Source organism: Lithobates pipiens, unplaced genomic scaffold (genome assembly GCF_037356315.1).
Source record: "Lithobates pipiens isolate NorthernLeopardFrog02 unplaced genomic scaffold, aLitPip1_a1.2 Scaffold_18, whole genome shotgun sequence".
Taxonomy (NCBI): Eukaryota; Metazoa; Chordata; class Amphibia; order Anura; family Ranidae; genus Lithobates; species Lithobates pipiens.
In genome coordinates, this window is record NW_027507758.1 from 1,846,259 (window position 1) to 1,870,508 (window position 24,250).

The 24,250-nt window shown below is 52.8% G+C and overlaps 1 protein-coding gene across 3 annotated transcripts in view; it reads left to right on the plus strand.

Annotated features, from left to right (window-relative positions):
* The window catches only part of LOC143990017 (CAP-Gly domain-containing linker protein 4-like), a gene marked incomplete at its 3' end in the record, with an annotated part of 41,794 nt that extends 18,389 nt beyond the window's left edge, over positions 1-23,405 (plus strand). For 2 of the 3 annotated variants that reach the window (XM_077490256.1, XM_077490255.1), the window contains 3 exon segments: positions 5,181-5,335; positions 14,306-14,445; positions 23,312-23,405. In XM_077490256.1, coding sequence (XP_077346382.1) covers positions 5,197-5,335; positions 14,306-14,445; positions 23,312-23,405 — 373 coding nt within the window. 3 annotated transcript variants of the gene reach the window in all.
* Between the last annotated feature and the right edge of the window lie 845 nt (positions 23,406-24,250).

Here is a 24,250-nt window from a genome sequence, read left to right on the forward strand (position 1 = left end):
CGATCAGCACAGACCCCCCCTGTCAGAGGAGCAGACGATCGGCTCTCCTCTACTCGTGTCTGACAGATGCGAGTGAGGAAAAGCCGATCACCGGCTCTTCCCATTTACACTGTGATCAGCCGTGATTGGACACTGCTGATCACGTGGTAAAGAGTCTCCGTCTGAGACTCTTTACCGAAATCGTAGTTGCCGGGTGTCAGACTGACACCCCGCAACAACGATCGCCACGATGCATGCCCCCACCCCCCCCCCCCCCGGGGGCGCGCAGCGGCTCATAATCCTGATCATGTCATATGACGTCCGGTCAGGATTATCAAACCACTTTGCCGCCGTCTATTTGCTATAGGGCGGGCGGCAAGTGGTTAAACAAAACAAACATCCAAACAGTTCACTTGTATGTATAATTTAGAATGAAATAAATATATATATACAAAAACAGGTAATCAAAACTTTTGGATGAAAAAAAAATGGGCTAACTTTACTGTTTTTTTTTTTTTTTGTTTTTTTTTGTTTTTTTTTTTGTTTTGTTTTTTAAATCTGTGTATTTTTCCCAAAAAAAATTGAGTTTGAAAGATCGCTGCGCAAATGCCGTGTGACATAAAATATTGCAACAATCGCTATTTTATTCCCTAGGATCTCTGCTAAAAATATATATATAAGTTTTGGGGGGTCTAAGTGATTTTCTGGCAGAAAATACAGGATTTTTATTTGTAAGCAACAAGTGTCAGAAAAGATTTAGTCTTTTAAATGGTTGAACTGAGAACTTTACACACAGAGATGATTTCATTCATTCAGAAGTGGAAACATTGGATCTTTTTGCTCTTTTCTTGGCAGCCCAGAGAGGAGGGAAGTCGCTTCACTCGAGTCTCCAGGCAACTTGCACTTCTATTACTGAAGTCATTTGTCGCGCTGAATATATCATCGGCCTTTTTTAACAGCACAATCGGCCGATGCCGATTAATTAAAAAACGCCAAAATATCGGCCGATATATCGGTCGACCTCTACTGTGGGATCCTGTAGAAGCTGAAAATCTCTATATAGACACCGCTACTACAGTGATCCCCACTAGCAGCCAGGTCCCATGGCAAGCAGCTGGCCTGACAGTGCAGCTACTGGATAGGGGAGCCAATCAGAGGTTGCTTTGCGTTTTCAGAATGAATCCCCCTCCCCCCCCCCTTCACAATACAGCAGAGTAGCTACACAGATTGGGGTCTGGAACCTAGTGATGATCACTGTAGTAGTGGGGCAGTACTGGTGTAGTAGAGGGGTAGTAGTGGTGGTGTGGTGTAACAGAAGTGTAGTAACAATGTGGTGGTGTTAGTAGTGGTGTAGTGAGCTTTCAGCGCTGTCGCACTTTGAATGACAATTGCGCGGTCGTGCTACACTGTACTCAAATGAAATTTTTATCATTTTTTTCCCCACAGAGATTTCTTTTGGTGGTATTTGATCACCTCTGCGGTTTTTATTTTTTGCACTACAAATAAAAAAATACCGAAAATTTTGAAAAAAAAAAAGTTTTTTTTGGTTTGTTTCAAAACTTTGTAAATAAGTACGTTTTCTCCTTCACTGATGGGCACCAATGAAGTGGCACAGATGGGCGACACGGATGGGCGACACGGACGGACACTGATAGGTGGCACAAATTGGCACTGATAGCTGGCACGGATGGGTGGCACAGATGGGCGGCACAGATGGGCATGGATAGATGGCACAGATGGGCACGGATAAAGCGGCACAGATGGGCACGGATAGGCGGCACAGATGGGCACGGATAGGCGGCACAGGTGGGCACGGATAGGCGGCACAGGTGGGCACGGATAGGCGGCACAGGTGGGCACTGATAGGCGGCACAGGTGGGCACTGATAGGCGGCACAGGTGGGCACTGATAGGCGGCACAGGTGGGCACTCATAGGCGGCATTGGTGTTATACTATAGTAATGGATGCCAATCAGTGCCAAACAATAATGCATGCCAATCAGTGATGCCCATTGTGGGCACTGATTGGCATCCATTATGGGCACTGATTGGCACCCATTGTGCTGACTGGCATCCCTGGTGGTCTAGGGAGGATTACCTTTTCCCTAGTGGTCTGGTGGCGTCCCTGGTGGTCCAGTGTGGGCATCCTCGGGGGGGGCTGTGCTGATAATCGATCAGCACAGACCTCCCCTGTCAGAGGAGCAGCCGATCGGCTCTCCTCTACTCACGTCTGACAGATGCCAGTGAGGGAAAGCAGATCACCGGCTCTTCCCATTTACACTGTGATCAGCCGTGATTGGACACGGCTGATCACGTGGTCAAGAGTCTCCGTCGGAGACTCTTTACCGAGATCGTAGTTGTGGGGGGTCAGACTGACACCCCGCAACAACGATCGCCGCGATGCGCGCCCCCGGGGGCGCGCAGCGGCTCATAATCCTGATCACGTCATATGACGTCCGGTCAGGATTATGCAACCACTTTGCAGCCGTCAATTGCCTATAGGGCGGGCGGCAAGTGGTTAAAGAATTTCTTGGGATTTTTCTTACTCTCCTCCGCTATGTGTCTTTTGTGTTCTATCTTAGCGGCCCTGATTGTACCCTTACATTTCTTGTTGCATTCTTTGTAAAGTTGGAATGCTGATGATGATCCATCATGCTTTTATATGCATTTTTACGTTGGCGTTAAGCCACCCAGGACTTTTGTTAACTCTTTCACATTTATTCCCTAATGGGATGGACTGGCTAATGCCCTTATTTAATATTCTCCTACAGCAAACCCATCTCTCCTCCGTGTTCTTTGTTCCTAAGATTTTATCCCAATTTTGTATCTTTTACTGCATTGTTCTTCATTAGTAACACATGCTATGCAATTTTATATGAATTATCCAGTAATTAATATTTATTTGTGAATTTGCGCATTTTGGGGTTCAGTTTCCGGGGGGGGGGAGGGTCTGCACAAGTTTTTGAATATTTATTTCCCTGTTGCATAATAACAGAAGTTCCCAACCCCTCGGCACACAAATCATTGAATTTTATAGAATTGGTACACTTCGTACACCGACAACAGATTTCTCTCCGCACCAATATTGCCTTCTATTTCTCGGAGAGGTGACAGCGACCCCCTCTGGTCACAATGCAGAAGGACAGCCAGAGGAAGACGCTCTCCCCGCAGCATCGAATAAACTGGGATTTGCATCTTCTCCGGGGATCGATCAGAGATGAGATCTACTTATATTACAATGTAACAATGATATAAACGTCATGCCTTTTTTAAAATGGATGTAAACCCTCCATGTGCCCAGTGAGGTGATCGGCCTCAGGTGATACACAGAGATGAAACCAATCCTCCTACGTACGTTGTACCGCATTATCTGCAGTCTTCTCTACAAACCTTCACTGCTGAATTTTATAATGTTTGAGAGTTCAGGAAAAAGGGGGGGGGGGGAGCTGAAGTTACACACTGCAGAGCTCAGTGAGGAGAGCTCTGAGAGGTGATTGGATGGAGGGAAGGGACGCACCCCCTTCACATAGCACACAGGAACAGAGCTGAAGCTGTCAATCACAGGCTGTGTGCTGGAGGTCTTTCCCATGTCACCTTTTTATCTCTTGGTGTCAGGAAAGCTTGGTAGAGGTGACTCATGCAGATATCAGAGGAAGGAGGCAGTGGACAGAAATGAAACTTTGTGCTCTCGACTGAGACAAGTACACGCTATAGAGGGATGTGCTTTGTTCATATTTCATGTCTGAGGTTTACAAACACTTTAATGCTACATTCACAGCTATGCGTGTCAGGAACACCGAGGAATGCGCTGCCCTTTAGCAGCTCCTCTCACACGTTACATTGTATGTGCCCGGAGCTCCTCTCACGTTACATTGTATGTGCCCGGAGCTCCTCTCACACGTTACATTGTATGCACTCGGAACTCCTCTCACACGTTACATTGTATGTGCCTGGAGCTCCTCTCATGTTACATTGTATGTGCCCGGAGCTCCTCTCATGTTACATTGTATGTGCCCGGAGCTCCTCTCATGTTACATTGTATGTGCCCGGAGCTCCTCTCGCGTTACATTGTATGTGCCCGGAGCTCCTCACATGTTACATTGTATGCACTCGGAACTCCTCTCACGTTACATTGTATGTGCCCGGAGCTCCTCTCACGTTACATTGTATGCACTCGGAACTCCTCTCACGTTACATTGTATGTGCCCGGAGCTCCTCTCACGTTACATTGTATGTGCCCGGAGCTCCTCTCACGTTACATTGTATGTGCCCGGAGCTCCTCTCACGTTACATTGTATGTGCCCGGAGCTCCTCTCACGTTACATTGTATGTGCCCGGAGCTCCTCTCACATGTTACATTGTATGTGCCCGGAGCTCCTCTCATGTTACATTGTATGTGCCCAGAGATCCTCTCATGTTACATTGTATGTGCCCAGAGATCCTCTCATGTTACATTGTATGTGCCCGGAGCTCCTCTCATGTTACATTGTATGTGCCCAGAGCTCCTCTCTCACGTTACATTGTATGTGCCTGGAGCTCCTCTCTCACGTTACATTGTATGTACTCGGAGCTCCTCTCTCACGTTACATTGTATGCACTCGGAGCTCCTCTCTCACGTTACATTGTATGCACTCGGAGCTCCTCTCTCACGTTACATTGTATGCACTCGGAGCTCCTCTCTCACGTTACATTGTATGCACTCGGAGCTCCTCTCTCACGTTACATTGTATGCACTCGGAGCTCCTCTCTCACGTTACATTGTATGCACTCGGAGCTCCTCTCTCACGTTACATTGTATGCACTCGGAGCTCCTCTCTCACGTTACATTGTATGCACTCGGAGCTCCTCTCTCACGTTACATTGTATGCACTCGGAGCTCCTCTCTCACGTTACATTGTATGCACTCGGAGCTCCTCTCTCACGTTACATTGTATGCACTCGGAGCTCCTCTCTTGGAATATCGGGGGAGGGGAAGTGGCAGGGTGACCTCCAGGGCCGGGATTGGCTCCTCATGTTTTCTCGGAGAGGGTTGTCGGGATAGACGGAGGACCTGGAGGGGAAGTGTTGGGGGTCGGAGGCCGGTGACGAGGGTACGGCACAGCTGTTGGTGGGGGGTGGGCGGCCGGCGATGCTGAAGTAGGTAGGAGGAGGGCGGTGCTCTGTAGTTCTCGCATTGCTGAGATCTCTTGTGTTTTCCTGCAGGTGGATCACCTGAAAAATGACCATTGAGGACCTGAGTGCCCGCTACGGTGACGGACAATCCCATCCCCCCCAGCACGCCCTCCAGGCTTCTTATTTGGACCCCAGTCACCCGGTCACCTTCTCCGTGGCTGCAGCACCCATGCCGTCCGACTGCGGTGAGTGGGGGATGGGGGAGGGGGGGTCCTGATTTTTAAAGCTGAACTCCAGGTATGAATAGTTCTCTATAGTGACCTTCCTATTGACGCCTCATTCCGGGGGAGATGGGTGGCGCTATATACAGCGAGGAGAAAACGTATTCGATTGGCTGCTGATTTTGTTGGTTTGCCCCACTGACAAGGAAACGATCGTCTATCATTTTATTGGTCGGTTTATTATAACAGAGAGAATAACGACCAAAATATCCAGAAAACACATTTCAAAAAAGTTATGAATTGATTTGCATTTTAAGGAGTGGAATAAGTATGTGAACCCTTCACAGAACATGACTTAGTGGTCGGTGGAGAATCCCTTGTTGGTGATCACAGAGGTCAGACGTTTCTTGGAGTTGGCCTCCAGGTTCACACATCTCAGGAGGGATTTTGTCCTCTTTTTTCAGATCCTCTCCAAGTCATGAATGTTTCCAGGATGACGTTTTGTAACTCGAACCTTCAGCTCCCTCCACAGATTTTCTATAGGATTGAGGTCTGGAGATTGGCTAGGCCACTCAGGACCTTCATGTGCTTCTTCTTGAGCCCCTCCTTTGTTGCCTTGGCCGTGTGTTTTGGGTCATTGTCCTGCTGGAAGACCCATCCATGACCCGTTTTCAATGTCCTGGCTCAGGGAAGGAGGTTCTCACCCAAGATTTGATGGTCCATGGCCCCGTCCATCATTCCTTTGATGAGGTGAAGTTGTCCTGTCCCCTTAGCAGAAAAACACTCCCAAAGCATAATGTTTACACCTCCATGTTTGACTGGGGGATGGTGTTCTTGGGGTCATAGGTCCTATATGTATGATGGTGGGGGATGGTGTTCGTGGGGTCATAGGTCCTCCATGTATGACGGTGGGGGATGGTGTTCTTGGGGTCATAGGTCCTCCATGTATGACGGTGGGGGATGGTGTTCGTGGGGTCATAGGTCCTCCATGTATGACGGTGGGGAATGGTGTTCTTGGGGTCATAGGACCTCCATGTATGACGGTGGGGGATGGTGTTCTTGGGGTCATAGGACCTCCATGTATGACGGTAGGGAATGGTGTTCTTGGGGTCATAGGACCTCCATGTATGACGGTGGGGGATGGTGTTCTTGGAGTCATAGGACCTCCATGTATGACGGTAGGGAATGGTGTTCTTGGGGTCATAGGTCCTCCATGTATGACGGTAGGGGATGGTGTTCTTGGGGTCATAGGACCTCCATGTATGACGGTAGGGGATGGTGTTCTTGGGGTCATAGGACCTCCATGTATGACGGTGGGGAATGGTGTTCTTGGGGTCATAGGTCCTCCATGTATGACGGTGGGGGATGGTGTTCTTGGGGTCATAGGTCCTCCATGTATAACGGTAGGGGATGGTGTTCTTGGGGTCATAGGACCTCCATGTATGACGGTGGGGGATGGTGTTCGTGGGGTCATAGGACCTCCATGTATGACGGTGGGGAATGGTGTTCTTGGGGTCATAGGACCTCCATGTATGACGGTGGGGGATGGTGTTCTTGGGGTCATAGGTCCTCCATGTATGACAGTGGGGGATGGTGTTCTTGGGGTCATAGGTCCTCCATGTATGACGGTGGGGGATGGTGTTCTTGGGGTCATAGGTCCTCCATGTATGACGGTGGGGGATGGTGTTCTTGGGGTCATAGGACCTCCATGTATGACGGCGGGGGATGGTGTTCTTGGGGTCATAGGTCCTATATGTATGACAGTGGGGGATGGTGTTCTTGGGGTCATAGGTCCTCCATGTATGACGGTGGGGGATGGTGTTCTTGGGGTCATAGGTCCTCCATGTATGACGGTGGGGGATGGTGTTTTTGGGGTCATAGGTCCTCCATGTATGACGGTGGGGGATGGTGTTCTTGGGGGTCATAGGTCCTCCATGTATGACGGTGGGGGATGGTGTTCTTGGGGTCATAGGTCCTCCATGTATGACGGTGGGGGACGGTGTTCTTGGGGTCATAGGTCCTCCATGTATGACGGTGGGGGATGGTGTTCTTGGGGTCATAGGACCTCCATATATGACGGTGGGGGATGGTGTTCTTGGGGTCATAGGTCCTCCATGTATGACGGTGGGGGATGGTGTTCTTGGGGTCATAGGTCCTCCATGTATAACGGTGGGGAATGGTGTTCTTGGGGTCATAGGACCTCCATGTATGACGGTGGGGGATGGTGTTCTTGGGGTCATAGGACCTCCATGTATGATGGTGGGGGAGGGTGTTCGTGGGGTCATAGGACCTCCATGTATGACGGTGGGGGATGGTGTTCGTGGGGTCATAGGTCCTCCATGTATGACGGTGGGGGATGGTGTTCTTGGGGTCATAGGTCCTCCATGTATGACGGTGGGGGATGGTGTTCTTGGGGTCATAGGTCCTCCATGTATGACGGTAGGGAATGGTGTTCTTGGGGTCATAGGACCTCCATGTATGACGGTGGGGGATGGTGTTCTTGGGGTCATAGGTCCTCCATGTATGACGGTGGGGGATGGTGTTCTTGGGGTCATAGGTCCTCCATGTATGACGGTAGGGAATGGTGTTCTTGGGGTCATAGGACCTCCATGTATGACGGTGGGGGATGGTGTTCTTGGGGTCATAGGACCTCCATGTATGACGGTAGGGAATGGTGTTTTTGGGGTCATAGGACCTCCATGTATGACGGTGGGGGATGGTGTTCTTGGGGTCATAGGTCCTCCATGTATGACGGTAGGGAATGGTGTTTTTGGGGTCATAGGACCTCCATGTATGACGGTGGGGGATGGTGTTCTTGGGGTCATAGGACCTCCATGTATGACGGCGGGGGATGGTGTTCTTGGGGTCATAGGTCCTCCATGTATGACGGTGGGGGATGGTGTTCTTGGGGTCATAGGACCTCCATGTATGACGGTGGGGGATGGTGTTCGTGGGGTCATAGGACCTCCATGTATGACGGTGGGGAATGGTGTTCTTGGGGTCATAGGTCCTCCATGTATGACGGTGGGGAATGGTGTTCTTGGGGTCATAGGACCTCCATGTATGATGGTGGGGGATGGTGTTCTTGGGGTCATAGGACCTCCATGTATGACGGTGGGGGATGGTGTTCGTGGGGTCATAGGTCCTCCATGTATGACGGTGGGGGATGGTGTTCTTGGGGTCATAGGTCCTCCATGTATGACGGTGGGGGATGGTGTTCTTGGGGTCATAGGTCCTCCATGTATGACGGTGGGGAATGGTGTTCTTGGGGTCATAGGACCTCCATGTATGACGGTGGGGGATGGTGTTCTTGGGGTCATAGGACCTCCATGTATGACGGTGGGGGAGGGTGTTCGTGGGGTCATAGGACCTCCCATGTATGACGGTGGGGGATGGTGTTCGTGGGGTCATAGGACCTCCATGTATGACGGTGGGGAATGGTGTTCTTGGGGTCATAGGTCCTCCATGTATGACGGTGGGGGATGGTGTTCTTGGGGTCATAGGTCCTCCATGTATGACGGTGGGGGATGGTGTTCTTGGGGTCATAGGTCCTCCATGTATGACGGTGGGGGATGGTGTTCTTGGGGTCATAGGACCTCCATGTATGACGGTGGGGGATGGTGTTCGCGGGGTCATAGGACCTCCATGTATGACGGTGGGGAATGGTGTTCTTGGGGTCATAGGTCCTCCATGTATGACGGTGGGGGATGGTGTTCTTGGGGTCATAGGTCCTCCATGTATGACGGTGGGGGATGGTGTTCTTGGGGTCATAGGACCTCCATGTATGACGGCGGGGGATGGTGTTCTTGGGGTCATAGGTCCTCCATGTATGACGGTGGGGGGTGGTGTTCTTGGGGTCATAGGACCTCCATGTATGACGGTGGGGGATGGTGTTCGTGGGGTCATAGGACCTCCATGTATGACGGTGGGGATGGTGTTCGTGGGGTCATAGAACCTCCATGTATGATGGTGGGGGATGGTGTTCTTTGGGTCATAGGTCCTCCATTTATGACGGTGGGGGATGGTGTTCGTGGGGTCATAGGACCTCCATGTATGACGGTGGGGGATGGTTTTCTTGGTGTCATAGGACCTCCATGTATGACGGCGGGGGATGGTGTTCTTGGGGTCATAGGACCTCCATGTATGACGGTGGGGGGTGGTGTTCGTGGGGTCATAGGACCTCCATGTATGACGGTGGTGGATGGTGTTCTTGGGGTCATAGGATTCTCCATGTATGACGGTGGGGGATGGTGTTCGTGGGGTCATAGGACCTCCATGTATGACGGTGGGGGATGGTGTTCTTGTTGTCATAGGACCTCCATGTATGACGGCGGGGGATGGTGTTCTTGGGGTCATAGGACCTCCATGTATGACGGTGGGGGGTGGTGTTCGTGGGGTCATAGGACCTCCATGTATGACGGTGGGGGGTGGTGTTCGTGGGGTCATAGGACCTCCATGTATGACGGTGGTGGATGGTGTTCTTGGGGTCATAGGATTCTCCATGTATGACGGTGGGGGATTCTTGTTCTTCACCAAAAAATCACATGTACCGGTCCGTCTGAAGATCACTAATGACCATCGAATGATTCCGAGGAGAACCGAGGGAAGGGTTGTGGTCGGAGGAGACCAAAATCCAGATCTTTGGCATCAACTCAACTCACCGTGTTTGGTGGAGGAGGAGGAATGCTGCCTATGACCCAAAGAACACCACCCCCCACCGTCGTACATGGAGGTCCTATGACCCCAAGAACACCATCCCCCACCGTCGTACATGGAGGTCCTATGACCCCAAGAACACCATCCCCCACCGTCGTACATGGAGGACCTATGACCCCAAGAACACCATCCCCCACCGTCATACATGGAGGTCCTATGACCCCAAGAACACCATCCCCCACCGTCATACATGGCGGACCTATGACCCCAAGAACCACATCCCCCACCGTCATACATGGCGGACCTATGACCCCAAGAACACCATCCCCCACCATCATACATGGCGGACCTATGACCCCAAGAACACCATCCCCCACCGTCATACATGGAGGACCTATGACCCCAAGAACACCTGTGATACTTATGTACATGGGAAATGAGATAGTCAGGTCCATGTGGGACTTCACCGGATCTTCATGCCGGACCCTCGCCTGGTTCTTCATCACGGATCTTCATGCCGGACCCTCACCTGGTTCTTCACGCCGGACCCTTGCCTTTTTCTTCATCGCAGATCTTCATGCCGGACCCTCGCCTTGTTCTTCATCACGGATCTTCATGCCGGACCCTCGCCTGGTTCTTCATCACGGATCTTCATGCCGGACCCTCACCTGGTTCTTCACGCCGGACCCTTGCCTTTTTCTTCATCGCAGATCTTCATGCCGGACCCTCGCCTTGTTCTTCATCACGGATCTTCACGCCGGACCCTCGCCTGGTTCTTCATCGTGGATCTTCATGCCGGACCCTCGCCTGGTTCTTCATCGCGGATCTTCATGCCGGACCCTCGTCTGGTTCTTCATCGCGGATCTTCATGCCGGACCCTCGTCTGGTTCTTCATCGCGGATCTTCATGCCGGACCCTCGCCTGGTTCTTCATCGCCGGACTGAACTCTGATGAATTCTGCTCTCCGGTGGGGGAGAAGACCCCTCATTGTCTGGCCAGAGAAGCTCCAGAAACTCGGTTCTCTCTGCTCTGCTAGAGATTCGGGTGCCGCCAATGACAGGGTCACTAGTGCAGCCCGGGCATGGGATTTCTGGCAGGATCAGCGGGTATTCTGTAGTTGCAGAAAATGACATAAAGGGGTGGTGAGATGCTGTGTACATCGGTCATGTGTAATCCCTTTAATCCTTCATGCCGATCAGGATATGTGGCCCCGCTGGACTGGGCTTTTCTTTTCCCTGTGAGGCCGCATATTTGTGTATCTACCTTTTGTACCCGGAGCGCGCCGCTGCAGAGAGCAACAGAGTCTCACCGAGGGGATCGGAAAGTGGAGCGGCCGGTTCTGGGTCACCTGATCGCTGTGGTAGCCTCCGTCTGTGTGAGGATGAGAGAAATACGATGTATCGTTCTCTGTCCATGCAGAGATAGAAAAAAAATAAAAAGATTGAAAAACTTAAATGGAGGAAAAAATAAACAAAAATAGCTGGATGGAGGTTTGATCTGGGTCAGTGCCGGGGTTAGTGTGTGGGCAAAGGTCAAAGGTCGGGGCCAGGATTTTGTTTTTTAATTATTGTCGTTGTGTTTTTAGGTGGGATTTAAAAAAAAAAAAAAAAAAAAAAAAAGCAAAATGCACACGGTCGATTGGCTGATTGATTGTGGGCGGTACTCCGGGTACAAACAACAGCTAATATACACAGATGGGGCATGGCTGCGATCGTCGGGAGCGGGGGAATATATTTCGGGCTGCTCTTTGGTGGGAGGTTATGGTAGTAACAAGAAATATACAGTCAAAGGGTAACTCCACTTTCATAGGGAAAAAATGGCAAATAAAGAAAAAAATACTATAACATGTGCAATCGCTACACAAGTTGTCAGATTGGAATTGAATGTTATTAAAAATGACCTTTCCTTTTCAATCTGCAGCCGCTGTAACTTTCTATAAATGCAAAACAATATGGCCGCCTGGAGGCGTTCTCTACACAGAAAGTGTGCTGACCACACCCCCAGAAACATCATTTCCTGCTTCTGTGATTGGCTCACCAATTTTCCCAGAAGTCTGCGCTGTGATACAAGTCAGATTTCAGTTTCAGATTTAAAGTTTGTTATAATTCTTGCAATGTACAGAGATCATCCAGAGGGGAATTTTTTTTTCCTCAACAAAAGTGGCATTGCACTTTTAAATTCTAAAAAAAAATAGTTTTTTTTTTTTTTTTTTTTTTTTTACAATTTTGGACCAGTTTTCCTTTAATAATAAAACAAAAGCAGGAGAAATCCGTTACCATTTCCCACCAGATGAAAGCCCAATTTGTCCTGAAAAAGCCACAGTGAAATCCGCCGGGATGCACAATGTAGGTGTGGTGAATTGTACCGTTTTTACTAACGCATGTCAAAGTCCCAGAATTGTGCTCGGCGTTTCCATTTGTTTTCCCCTCAGGCCTCGTGCACACCGCAAGGTTTAAAATAACCTTATAAAAATGACAGTAGCTTTGCAGGGAGTTGTTTTTCAATGTTTTTTTTTTTTACTTTTTTGCATTGGCGGTTTATTAGCGTTCTTCCGCGTTAGCGGTTTTTAGTGTTACATTTTTCTTTAAAAAAAAAAAAATGCTAAAACGCGCTAATGCTAAACACTTTTTATAGCTTTTTTTTTTTTTTTTTTTTTTTCAGGACAATTTGGGCTTTCTTTTTTCTTTAAAAAAATATCATTTATTATTATTATTATTTTCCAATGGATCAAAAACATAAAATGCCGGTGAGCCATGTTCTTGAGCGTTTATCGATTTCTATCAGAGTTTATGTGCGTTTAACGTTTTTGAGAGTTTTTGGTGGTCAGTAAAACATCTCCTGAATGCGATTTTGGGGCGTTCAGACAACGGCCCACCAACTCCTCTGCTGATAAGCGTCCAAAAACCTCCGTGTGCTCTTCATATGGACACACAGGACAACATAGAGGGCAGTTTATGGGCTGTTAAAAAACAAACAAAATAAAATAAACACCCAAACTCCCAAAAACGTCAGTTTATGATCTTCAGTGTGTACAGAGCCTTAGCTGGGAAGGGGTTAATATACTCAGGTTTATACATCCCTCCCTCCCTCCCTCCCTCCCCTCCTTCCCTTCCCTTCCCTTCCTTCCTTCCTTCCTTCCTCCCTCCCTCCCTCCCTCCCTCCCTCCCTCCCTTCCTTCCTTCCTTCCTTCCTTCCTTCCTTCCTCCCTCCCTCCCTCCCTTCCTCCCTTCCTCCCTTCCTCCCTCCCTCCCTCCCTCCCTCCCTCCTTTCCTCCCTCCCTCCCTCCTTTCCTCCCTCCCTCCCTCCTTTCCTCCCTCCCTCCCTTCCACCCTTCCTTCCTCCCTTCCTCCCTTCCTTCCTCCCTTCCTTCCTTCCTCCCTTCCTTCCTCCCTTCCTTCCTTCCTCCCTCCCTTCCTTCCTCCCTTCCTTCCTTCCTTCCTTCCTCCCTCCCTCCCTCCCTCCCTTCCTTCCTCCCTTCCTTCCTCCCTTCCTTCCTCCCTTCCTTCCTCCCTTCCTTCCTTCCTTCCTTCCTCCCTCCCTCCCTCCCTCCCTTCCTTCCTTCCTTCCTCCCTCCCTCCCTCCCTTCCTTCCTTCCTTCCTTCCTTCCTTCCCCCCTCCCTTCCCTTCCCTTCCTTCCTTTTCTATATACAGAAGGATAGATGTAGATACATCTTATTGGTGGGTTGGGATTTCCTTCCTTCCTTCCTTCCCTCCCTCCCTCCCTCCCTCCCTCCCTCCCTCCCTTCCTCCCTCCCTCCCTCCCTCCCTTCCTCCCTCCCTCCCTTCCTCCCTCCCTTCCTCCCTTCCTTCCTCCCTCCCTTCCTTCCTCCCTTCCTTCCTCCCTTCCTTCCTTCCTTCCTTCCTTCCTTCCTCCCTCCCTCCCTCCCTCCCTTCCTCCCTCCCTCCCTCCCTCCCTTCCTTCCTCCCTTCCTCCCTTCCTTCCTCCCTTCCTCCCTCCCTCCCTCCCTTCCTTCCTTCCTTCCTTCCTTCCTCCCTTCCTTCCTCCCTTCCTTCCTTCCTTCCTTCCTCCCTCCCTTCCTCCCTCCCTCCCTTCCTCCCTTCCTTCCTCCCTTCCTCCCTTCCTTCCTCCCTTCCTTCCTCCCTTCCTCCCTTCCTTCCTTCCTTCCTTCCTTCCTTCCTCCCCTCCCTCCCTCCCTTCCTTCCTCCCTCCCTTCCTTCCTTCCTTCCTTCCTTCCTTCCTTCCTTCCTTCCCCCCTCCCTTCCCTTCCCTTCCTTCCTTTTCTATATACAGAAGGATAGATGTAGATACATCTTATTGGTGGGTTGGGATTTTGCCGGGTTCATCGTGTAATTTTTTTGTATTTTTTTTTTTCATAGAATTCTCCTTCTTTGACCCCAATGACGCCTCATGTCAGGATATCTTGTATGACCCGAGCACCTCGGTCTCGGAGCTCTTCGCTATATTGAGGCAATGGGTCCCTCAGGTCCAGCAGAGCATCGATGCCATCGGACACGAGGTACCGTCCAATCCGCTATTCACATTTATCATGTTATTGATGAAAAAGATAAATAAGTGAAGTTTTATCTGTTTAAAAATAAAACCTTTCGATTTCTCATCACACTCCTTATGGCGGCCCTCTGGCTGTTGCAGAACTACAAGTCCCATGAGGCATTGCAAGGCTGACAGTTAGGCAGGCTGTATTTGCATAGGTAACGCCCACATCTGATGCTGAACCCCCATGATTTAAAGAGCTGAAGTTCCGTGAATGAAGGGGGTGCAAATTCCACTGACCAGAAGTGACTTTCTCCCCTTCTGCAAGTCTGGAAATGAGGCTCCATAGTGTAAAATGGGTCTTATAGGAACTGTTTTCCACTGCCCCCCTGCCTGGTATCTACTTTTAAGGAGCACTATATAAAAGAACAAATCCCCGGTGTCCCCTTACTGGCCACTGGGTGGTGTAGACTTAAACTGTAAATCTGCTGATCACTTGCTTGAGCATGCATGTCTAAAGGGATGCCGGGCATAGGTTCTTTTGTATCATTCTCAGGAATGATTGATGGCAGAGAAAGGTAATAACTGACAGACAGGCCAATGAATGTACCGATCAGGAGGGGGGAGGGGAGTGAGATCATTCAGACAGAGAGCTGCTGCATCTTCACAGGTTACATTGTGGCCATCCAAGTCTTCAGAGAGATCCGTGTTATCACGGGGGGGGGGGGGATTACTACAAGTATGGGGGGGGCATTAGTACAAGTATGAGGGGGGGGGGGGGCGGAGTTCAGCTTAAAAAGCTTAAATAAGTTCAAAACTTCATAAAAAGAAAAAAAAAAAAAAAGATTCCTGTGATGTTTCCCAAGAGATGCCGGGACTTCCCTCCCCTCAGTTATCACAATCCTATCCTCTTCTCCTCTTCTCCATTCTCCTTCTCTTGTCCCTTCTCCCTTCTCCTCAATTCTCCTCCTCCTTCTGTTCTCCTTCCCGTCTCCCTTCTCTTCCCGTCTCCCTTCTCTTCCCGTCTCTTCCCGTCTCCCTTCTCTTCCCGTCTCTTCCCGTCTCCCTTCTCTTCCCGTCTCCCTTCTCTTCCCGTCTCCCTTCTCTTCCCGTCTCCCTTCTCTTCCTGTCTCCCTTCTCTTCCCGTCTCCCTTCTCTTCCCGTCTCCCTTCTCTTCCTGTCTCCCTCTCTTCCCGTCTCCCGTCTCTCCCTTCTCTTCCCGTCTCCCTTCTCTTCCCGTCTCCCTTCTCTTCCCGTCTCCCTTCTCTTCCCGTCTCCCGTCTCTCCCTTCTCTTCCCGTCTCCCTTCTCTTCCCGTCTCCCTTCTCTTCCCGTCTCCCTTCTCTTCCCGTCTCCCTTCTCTTCCCGTCTCCCTTCTCTTCCCGTCTCCCGTCCACCTTCTCTTCCCGTCTCCCTCTCTTCCCGTCTCCCTTCTCTTCCCGTCTCCCTTCTCCCTTCTCTTCCCGTCTCCCTTCTCTTCCCGTCTCTCTTCTCTTCCCGTCTCTCTTCTCTTCCCGTCTCCCGTCCACCTTCTCTTCCCGTCTCCCTCTCTTCCCGTCTCCCGTCTCCCTTCTCTTCCCGTCTCCCTTCTCTTCCCGTCTCCCTTCTCTTCCCGTCTCCCGTCTCTTCCCGTCTCTTCCCGTCTCCCGTCTCTTCCCGTCTCCCGTCTCTTCCCGTCTCCCGTCTCTTCCCGTCTCCCTCTCTTCCCGTCTCCCTCTCTTCCCGTCTCCCGTCTCCCTTCTCTTCCCGTCTCTCCCTTCTCTTCCCGTCTCTCCCTTCTCTTCCCGTCTCTCCCTTCTCTTCCCGTCTCTCCCTTCTCTTCCCGTCTCTCCCTTCTCTTCCCGTCTCTCCCTTCTCTTCCCGTCTCCCTTTTCTTCCCCGTCTCCCGTCTCTTCCCGTCTCCCGTCTCTTCCCGTCTCCCTTCTCTTCCCGTCTCCCTTCTCTTCCCTTCTCTTCCCTTCTCTTCCCGTCTCCCTTCTCTTCCCGTCTCCCTTCTCTTCCCGTCTCCCTTCTCTTCTCTTTCCCTTCTCTTCCCCGTCTCCCTTCTCTTCCCCGTCTCCCTTCTCTTCCCCGTCTCCCTTCTCTTCCCCGTCTCCCTTCTCTTCCCCGTCTCCCTTCTCTTCCCCGTCTCCCTTCTCTTCCCCGTCTCCCTTCTCTTCCCCGTCTCCCTTCTCTTCCCCGTCTCCCTTCTCTTCCCCGTCTCCCGTCTCTTCCCCGTCTCTTCCCGTCTCCCCGTCTCTTCCCGTCTCCCTTCTCTTCCCGTCTCCCTTCTCTTCCCGTCTCCCTTCTCTTCCCTTCTCTTCCCGTCTCCCTTCTCTTCCCGTCTCCCTTCTCTTCCCTTCTCTTCCCGTCTCTCTTCTCTTCCCGTCTCCCTTCTCTTCCCGTCTCCCTTCTCTTCCCGTCTCCCTTCTCTTCCCGTCTCCCTTCTCTTCCCGTCTCCCTTCTCTTCCCGTCTCCCTTCTCTTCCCCGTCTCCCTTCTCTTCCCCGTCTCCCTTCTCTTCCCCGTCTCCCTTCTCTTCCCCGTCTCCCTTCTCTTCCCCGTCTCCCTTCTCTTCCCCGTCTCCCTTCTCTTCCCCGTCTCCCTTCTCTTTCCCGTCTCCCTTCTCTTTCCCTTCTCTTCCCCGTCTCCCTTCTCTTTCCCTTCTCTTCCCCGTCTCCCTTCTCTTCCCCGTCTCCCTTCTCTTCCCCGTCTCCCTTCTCTTCCCCGTCTCCCTTCTCTTTCCCGTCTCCCTTCTCTTTCCCGTCTCCCTTCTCTTTCCCGTCTCCCTTCTCTTTCCCGTCTCCCTTCTCTTTCCCGTCTCCCTTCTCTTTCCCGTCTCCCTTCTCTTTCCCGTCTCCCTTCTCTTTCCCGTCTCCCGTCTCTTCTTCCCGTCTCCCTTCTCTTCCCCGTCTCCCGTCTCTTCCCCGTCTCCCGTCTCTTCCCCGTCTCCCGTCTCTTCCCCGTCTCCCGTCTCTTCCCCGTCTCCCGTCTCTTCCCCGTCTCCCGTCTCTTCCCCGTCTCCCGTCTCTTCCCCGTCTCCCGTCTCTTCCCGTCTCCCGTCTCTTCCCGTCTCCCTTCTCTTCCCGTCTCCCTTCTCTTCCCGTCTCCCTTCTCTTCCCGTCTCCCTTCTCTTCCCCGTCTCCCTTCTCTTCCCCGTCTCCCTTCTCTTCCCCGTCTCCCTTCTCTTCCCCGTCTCCCTTCTCTTCCCCGTCTCCCTTCTCTTCCCGTCTCCCTTCTCTTCCCGTCTCCCTTCTCTTCCCTTCTCTTCCCGTCTCCCTTCTCTTCCCGTCTCCCTTCTCTTCCCGTCTCCCTTCTCTTCCCCGTCTCCCTTCTCTTTCCCTTCTCTTCCCCGTCTCCCTTCTCTTCCCCGTCTCCCTTCTCTTCCCCGTCTCCCTTCTCTTCCCCGTCTCCCTTCTCTTCCCGTCTCCCTTCTCTTCCCTTCTCTTCCCGTCTCCCTTCTCTTCCCGTCTCCCTTCTCTTCCCGTCTCCCTTCTCTTCCCCGTCTCCCTTCTCTTTCCCTTCTCTTCCCCGTCTCCCTTCTCTTCCCCGTCTCCCTTCTCTTCCCCGTCTCCCTTCTCTTCCCCGTCTCCCTTCTCTTCCCCGTCTCCCTTCTCTTCCCCGTCTCCCTTCTCTTCCCCGTCTCCCTTCTCTTCCCGTCTCCCTTCTCTTCCCTTCTCTTCCCGTCTCCCTTCTCTTCCCGTCTCCCTTCTCTTCCCGTCTCCCTTCTCTTCCCGTCTCCCTTCTCTTCCCCGTCTCCCTTCTCTTTCCCTTCTCTTCCCCGTCTCCCTTCTCTTCCCCGTCTCCCTTCTCTTCCCCGTCTCCCTTCTCTTCCCCGTCTCCCTTCTCTTCCCCGTCTCCCTTCTCTTCCCCGTCTCCCTTCTCTTCCCCGTCTCCCTTCTCTTTCCCTTCTCTTCCCCGTCTCCCTTCTCTTTCCCTTCTCTTCCCCGTCTCCCTTCTCTTTCCCTTCTCTTCCCCGTCTCCCTTCTCTTCCCCGTCTCCCTTCTCTTCCCCGTCTCCCTTCTCTTCCCCCGTCTCCCTTCTCTTCCCTTCTCTTCCCCGTCTCCCTTCTCTTCCCCGTCTCCCTTCTCTTCCCCCGTCTCCCTTCTCTTCCCTTCTCTTCCCGTCTCCCTTCTCTTCCCCGTCTCCCTTCTCTTCCCCGTCTCCCTTCTCTTCCCCGTCTCCCTTCTCTTCCCCGTCTCCCTTCTCTTCCCGTCTCCCTTCTCTTCCCGTCTCCCTTCTCTTCCCTTCTCTTCCCCGTCTCCCTTCTCTTCCCCGTCTCCCTTCTCTTCCCCGTCTCCCTTCTCTTTCCCTTCTCTTCCCCGTCTCCCTTCTCTTCCCCGTCTCCCTTCTCTTCCCCGTCTCCCTTCTCTTCCCCGTCTCCCTTCTCTTCCCTTCTCTTCGCGTCTCCCTTCTCTTCCCGTCTCCCTTCTCTTCCCCGTCTCCCTTCTCTTCCCCGTCTCCCTTCTCTTCCCCGTCTCCCTTCTCTTCCCCCGTCTCCCTTCTCTTCCCTTCTCTTCCCGTCTCCCTTCTCTTCCCCGTCTCCCTTCTCTTCCCCGTCTCCCTTCTCTTCCCCGTCTCCCTTCTCTTCCCCGTCTCCCTTCTCTTCCCCGTCTCCCTTCTCTTCCCGTCTCCCTTCTCTTCCCGTCTCCCTTCTCTTCCCTTCTCTTCCCCGTCTCCCTTCTCTTCCCCGTCTCCCTTCTCTTCCCCGTCTCCCTTCTCTTTCCCTTCTCTTCCCCGTCTCCCTTCTCTTCCCCTTCTCCCTTCTCTTCCCCGTCTCCCTTCTCTTCCCCGTCTCCCTTCTCTTCCCTTCTCTTCGCGTCTCCCTTCTCTTCCCGTCTCCCTTCTCTTCCCCGTCTCCCTTCTCTTCCCCGTCTCCCTTCTCTTCCCCGTCTCCCTTCTCTTTCCCGTCTCCCTTCTCTTTCCCGTCTCCCTTCTCTTTCCCGTCTCCCTTCTCTTTCCCGTCTCCCTTCTCTTTCCCGTCTCCCTTCTCTTTCCCGTCTCCCTTCTCTTTCCCGTCTCCCTTCTCTTTCCCGTCTCCCTTCTCTTCCCGTCTCCCGTCTCTTCCCGTCTCCCTTTTCTTCCCGTCTCCCGTCTCTTCTTCCCGTCTCCCTTCTCTTCCCCGTCTCCCGTCTCTTCCCCGTCTCCCGTCTCTTCCCCGTCTCCCGTCTCTTCCCCGTCTCCCGTCTCTTCCCCGTCTCCCGTCTCCCGTCTCTTCCCCGTCTCCCGTCTCTTCCCCGTCTCCCGTCTCTTCCCCGTCTCCCGTCTCTTCCCCGTCTCCCGTCTCTTCCCCGTCTCCCGTCTCTTCCCCGTCTCCCGTCTCCCTTCTCTTCCCGTCTCCCTTCTCTTCCCTTCTCTTCCCCGTCTCCCTTCTCTTCCCCGTCTCCCTTCTCTTTCCCGTCTCCCTTCTCTTTCCCGTCTCCCTTCTCTTTCCCGTCTCCCTTCTCTTTCCCGTCTCCCTTCTCTTTCCCGTCTCCCTTCTCTTTCCCGTCTCCCTTCTCTTTCCCGTCTCCCTTCTCTTTCCCGTCTCCCTTCTCTTTCCCGTCTCCCTTCTCTTTCCCGTCTCCCTTCTCTTTCCCGTCTCCCTTCTCTTTCCCGTCTCCCTTCTCTTTCCCGTCTCCCTTCTCTTTCCCGTCTCCCTTCTCTTTCCCGTCTCCCTTCTCTTTCCCGTCTCCCTTCTCTTTCCCGTCTCCCTTCTCTTTCCCGTCTCCCTTCTCTTTCCCGTCTCCCTTCTCTTTCCCGTCTCCCTTCTCTTCCCCGTCTCCCTTCTCTTCCCCGTCTCCCTTCTCTTCCCCGTCTCCCTTCTCTTCCCGTCTCCCTTCTCTTCCCGTCTCCCTTCTCTTCCCTTCTCTTCCCGTCTCCCTTCTCTTCCCGTCTCCCTTCTCTTCCCCGTCTCCCTTCTCTTCCCCGTCTCCCTTCTCTTCCCCGTCTCCCTTCTCTTTCCCTTCTCTTCCCCGTCTCCCTTCTCTTCCCCGTCTCCCTTCTCTTCCCCGTCTCCCTTCTCTTCCCCGTCTCCCTTCTCTTCCCTTCTCTTCGCGTCTCCCTTCTCTTCTTCCCGTCTCCCGTCTCTTCTTCCCGTCTCCCGTCTCTTCTTCCCGTCTCCCGTCTCTTCCCCGTCTCCCGTCTCTTCCCCGTCTCCCGTCTCTTCTTCCCGTCTCCCGTCTCTTCCCCGTCTCCCTTCTCTTCCCCGTCTCCCTTCTCTTCCCCGTCTCCCGTCTCTTTCCCGTCTCCCTTTTCTTCCCGTCTCCCTTTTCTTCCCGTCTCCCGTCTCTTCCCCGTCTCCCGTCTCTTCCCGTCTCCCTTCTCTTCCCGTCTCCCTTCTCTTCCCGTCTCCCTTCTCTTCCCGTCTCTTCCCCGTCTCCCGTCTCTTCCCCGTCTCCCGTCTCTTCCCCGTCTCCCGTCTCTTCCCCGTCTCCCTTCTCTTACCCGTCTCCCTTCTCTTCCCCGTCTCCCGTCTCTTCCCCGTCTCCCTTCTCTTCCCCGTCTCCCTTCTCTTCCCGTCTCCCTTCTCTTCCCGTCTCTCTTCCCGTCTCCCGTCTCTTCCCGTCTCCCGTCTCTTCCCGTCTCTTCCCGTCTCCCGTCTCTTCCCGTCTCTTCCCGTCTCCCGTCTCCCTTCTCTTCCCGTCTCCCGTCTCCCTTCTCTTCCCGTCTCCCGTCTCCCTTCTCTTCCCGTCTCCCTTCTCTTCCCGTCTCCCGTCTCCCTTCTCTTCCCGTCTCCCGTCTCCCTTCTCTTCCCGTCTCCCGTCTCCCTTCTCTTCCCGTCTCCCGTCTCCCTTCTCTTCCCGTCTCCCGTCTCCCTTCTCTTCCCGTCTCCCGTCTCCCTTCTCTTCCCGTCTCCCGTCTCCCTTCTCTTCCCGTCTCCCTTCTCTTCCCGTCTCCCGTCTCCCTTCTCTTCCCGTCTCCCGTCTCCCTTCTCTTCCCGTCTCCCGTCTCCCTTCTCTTCCCGTCTCCCGTCTCCCTTCTCTTTCCCGTCTCCCTTCTCTTTCCCGTCTCCCTTCTCTTTCCCGTCTCCCTTCTCTTTCCCGTCTCCCTTCTCTTTCCCGTCTCCCTTCTCTTTCCCGTCTCCCTTCTCTTTCCCGTCTCCCTTCTCTTTCCCGTCTCCCTTCTCTTTCCCGTCTCCCTTCTCTTTCCCGTCTCCCTTCTCTTTCCCGTCTCCCTTCTCTTTCCCGTCTCCCTTCTCTTTCCCGTCTCCCTTCTCTTTCCCGTCTCCCTTCTCTTTCCCGTCTCCCTTCTCTTTCCCGTCTCCCTTCTCTTCCCCGTCTCCCTTCTCTTCCCCGTCTCCCTTCTCTTCCCCGTCTCCCTTCTCTTCCCGTCTCCCTTCTCTTCCCGTCTCCCTTCTCTTCCCTTCTCTTCCCGTCTCCCTTCTCTTCCCGTCTCCCTTCTCTTCCCCGTCTCCCTTCTCTTCCCCGTCTCCCTTCTCTTCCCCGTCTCCCTTCTCTTCCCCGTCTCCCTTCTCTTTCCCTTCTCTTCCCCGTCTCCCTTCTCTTCCCCGTCTCCCTTCTCTTCCCCGTCTCCCTTCTCTTCCCCGTCTCCCTTCTCTTCCCTTCTCTTCGCGTCTCCCTTCTCTTCTTCCCGTCTCCCGTCTCTTCTTCCCGTCTCCCGTCTCTTCTTCCCGTCTCCCGTCTCTTCCCCGTCTCCCGTCTCTTCTTCCCGTCTCCCGTCTCTTCCCCGTCTCCCTTCTCTTCCCCGTCTCCCTTCTCTTCCCCGTCTCCCGTCTCTTTCCCGTCTCCCTTTTCTTCCCGTCTCCCTTTTCTTCCCGTCTCCCGTCTCTTCCCCGTCTCCCGTCTCTTCCCGTCTCCCTTCTCTTCCCGTCTCCCTTCTCTTCCCGTCTCCCTTCTCTTCCCGTCTCTTCCCCGTCTCCCGTCTCTTCCCCGTCTCCCGTCTCTTCCCCGTCTCCCGTCTCTTCCCCGTCTCCCGTCTCTTACCCGTCTCCCTTCTCTTCCCCGTCTCCCGTCTCTTCCCCGTCTCCCTTCTCTTCCCCGTCTCCCTTCTCTTCCCGTCTCCCTTCTCTTCCCGTCTCTCTTCCCGTCTCCCGTCTCTTCCCGTCTCCCGTCTCTTCCCGTCTCTTCCCGTCTCCCGTCTCTTCCCGTCTCTTCCCGTCTCCCGTCTCCCTTCTCTTCCCGTCTCCCGTCTCCCTTCTCTTCCCGTCTCCCGTCTCCCTTCTCTTCCCGTCTCCCTTCTCTTCCCGTCTCCCGTCTCCCTTCTCTTCCCGTCTCCCGTCTCCCTTCTCTTCCCGTCTCCCGTCTCCCTTCTCTTCCCGTCTCCCGTCTCCCTTCTCTTCCCGTCTCCCGTCTCCCTTCTCTTCCCGTCTCCCGTCTCCCTTCTCTTCCCGTCTCCCGTCTCCCTTCTCTTCCCGTCTCCCTTCTCTTCCCGTCTCCCGTCTCCCTTCTCTTCCCGTCTCCCGTCTCCCTTCTCTTCCCGTCTCCCGTCTCCCTTCTCTTCCCGTCTCCCGTCTCCCTTCTCTTCCCGTCTCCCGTCTCCCTTCTCTTCCCGTCTCCCGTCTCCCTTCTCTTCCCGTCTCCCGTCTCCCTTCTCTTCCCGTCTCCCGTCTCCCTTCTCTTCCCGTCTCTCCTTTTCTTTTTCCCATTCTCCCTCTCTTCAATTCTCCATTGTCTTCTCCTTCTCTCCTCTTTTCCCTTCTCTCTCCTCCATCTTCTCTTTTCTCTTCTCCATTCTTCTTCTCTTCTCCATTCTCCCTCTTCTCCATTTTCTCTTTTCTCTTCTCCATTCTTCTTCTCTTCTCCATTCTCCCTCTTCTCCATTTTCTCATCTCTCTTCTCCATTTTCTCTCTCTCTCTCTCTCTCCCCCCCCCCCCCTCTTCTCCCTTCTCTCCTCTTTTTTTTTTTCTCTCTTCTCCCTTCTCTCCTCTCCTGGTAATGTTGGGATGTTGTTTCTTCCTTTGTTACATTGTAGATTCTGAAGAGAGGATGTAACGTCAATGATCGGGACGGACTGACGGACATGACTCTCCTCCATTACACCTGCAAGTCGGGGGCCCAGGGGATCGGTGAGGACGATTCTTTCCATGGATTTCTATGGCCATCGATTTCTAGTCATTTCTGCTGTCAGCAGAGACCTTAGAGAATAAATTGGTGCATTTTGCAATTTATTTATTTTTTTTCACACGGTATTTCAGGCTTTAATTTAATTATTATTATTTTTTTTTAAATGACACAATTTTTTGCGTTTTTAAGATGGAAACTCAGACAATTCGTTCCACAGTGACTTCTATTGTATGCAGTACCGCATGTGGCGGCGGGGGGGGGGGGGGCGTGTTGGAGACACTCAAAAACCACTCGGATGCACTCAGAAATACTCAAACACTTGGACAGGCTCAGAAACGCTCGGGAACGGAGTGTTTCTGAGCAGCTCTGAGTGTAACCGGCGCCCCCCTTAACTCTGGCCAAATGAGGTACTGCATACAGCAGAGGCCTGAATCCTGTTGATTTTGGGAGATAACGCTCTCAAGCCGAGTCCAGGATTTAAAAACAATTATAGCTTGTATTGTGAAACGCTCGTTGACCGTGTTACTCGCAGTCCGAGGTATTACTGTATGAAAGATGTTACATTGAGTACATAGATACCAAACATGTCCTGCTTTGAAAATTGTGCAACAGCAACAAACTACGTCCATTTTACTACCCATTGGTGATGCTTTAAAAGTATTTACAGGTTACCATGGTTGGAGACGCGTGGCTGGTTGGAGACATGGATGGATAGATGGGTGGAGCTTGCCTGGAATTCTATCAGTTTGGGGAATGCAGCACCTGCTCTCTCTTACACGTCTCTCCACACAAGGGACAAAGCGATGCAGCGCCTGCTCTCTTACACATGTGATTTCCCATGCAGCGG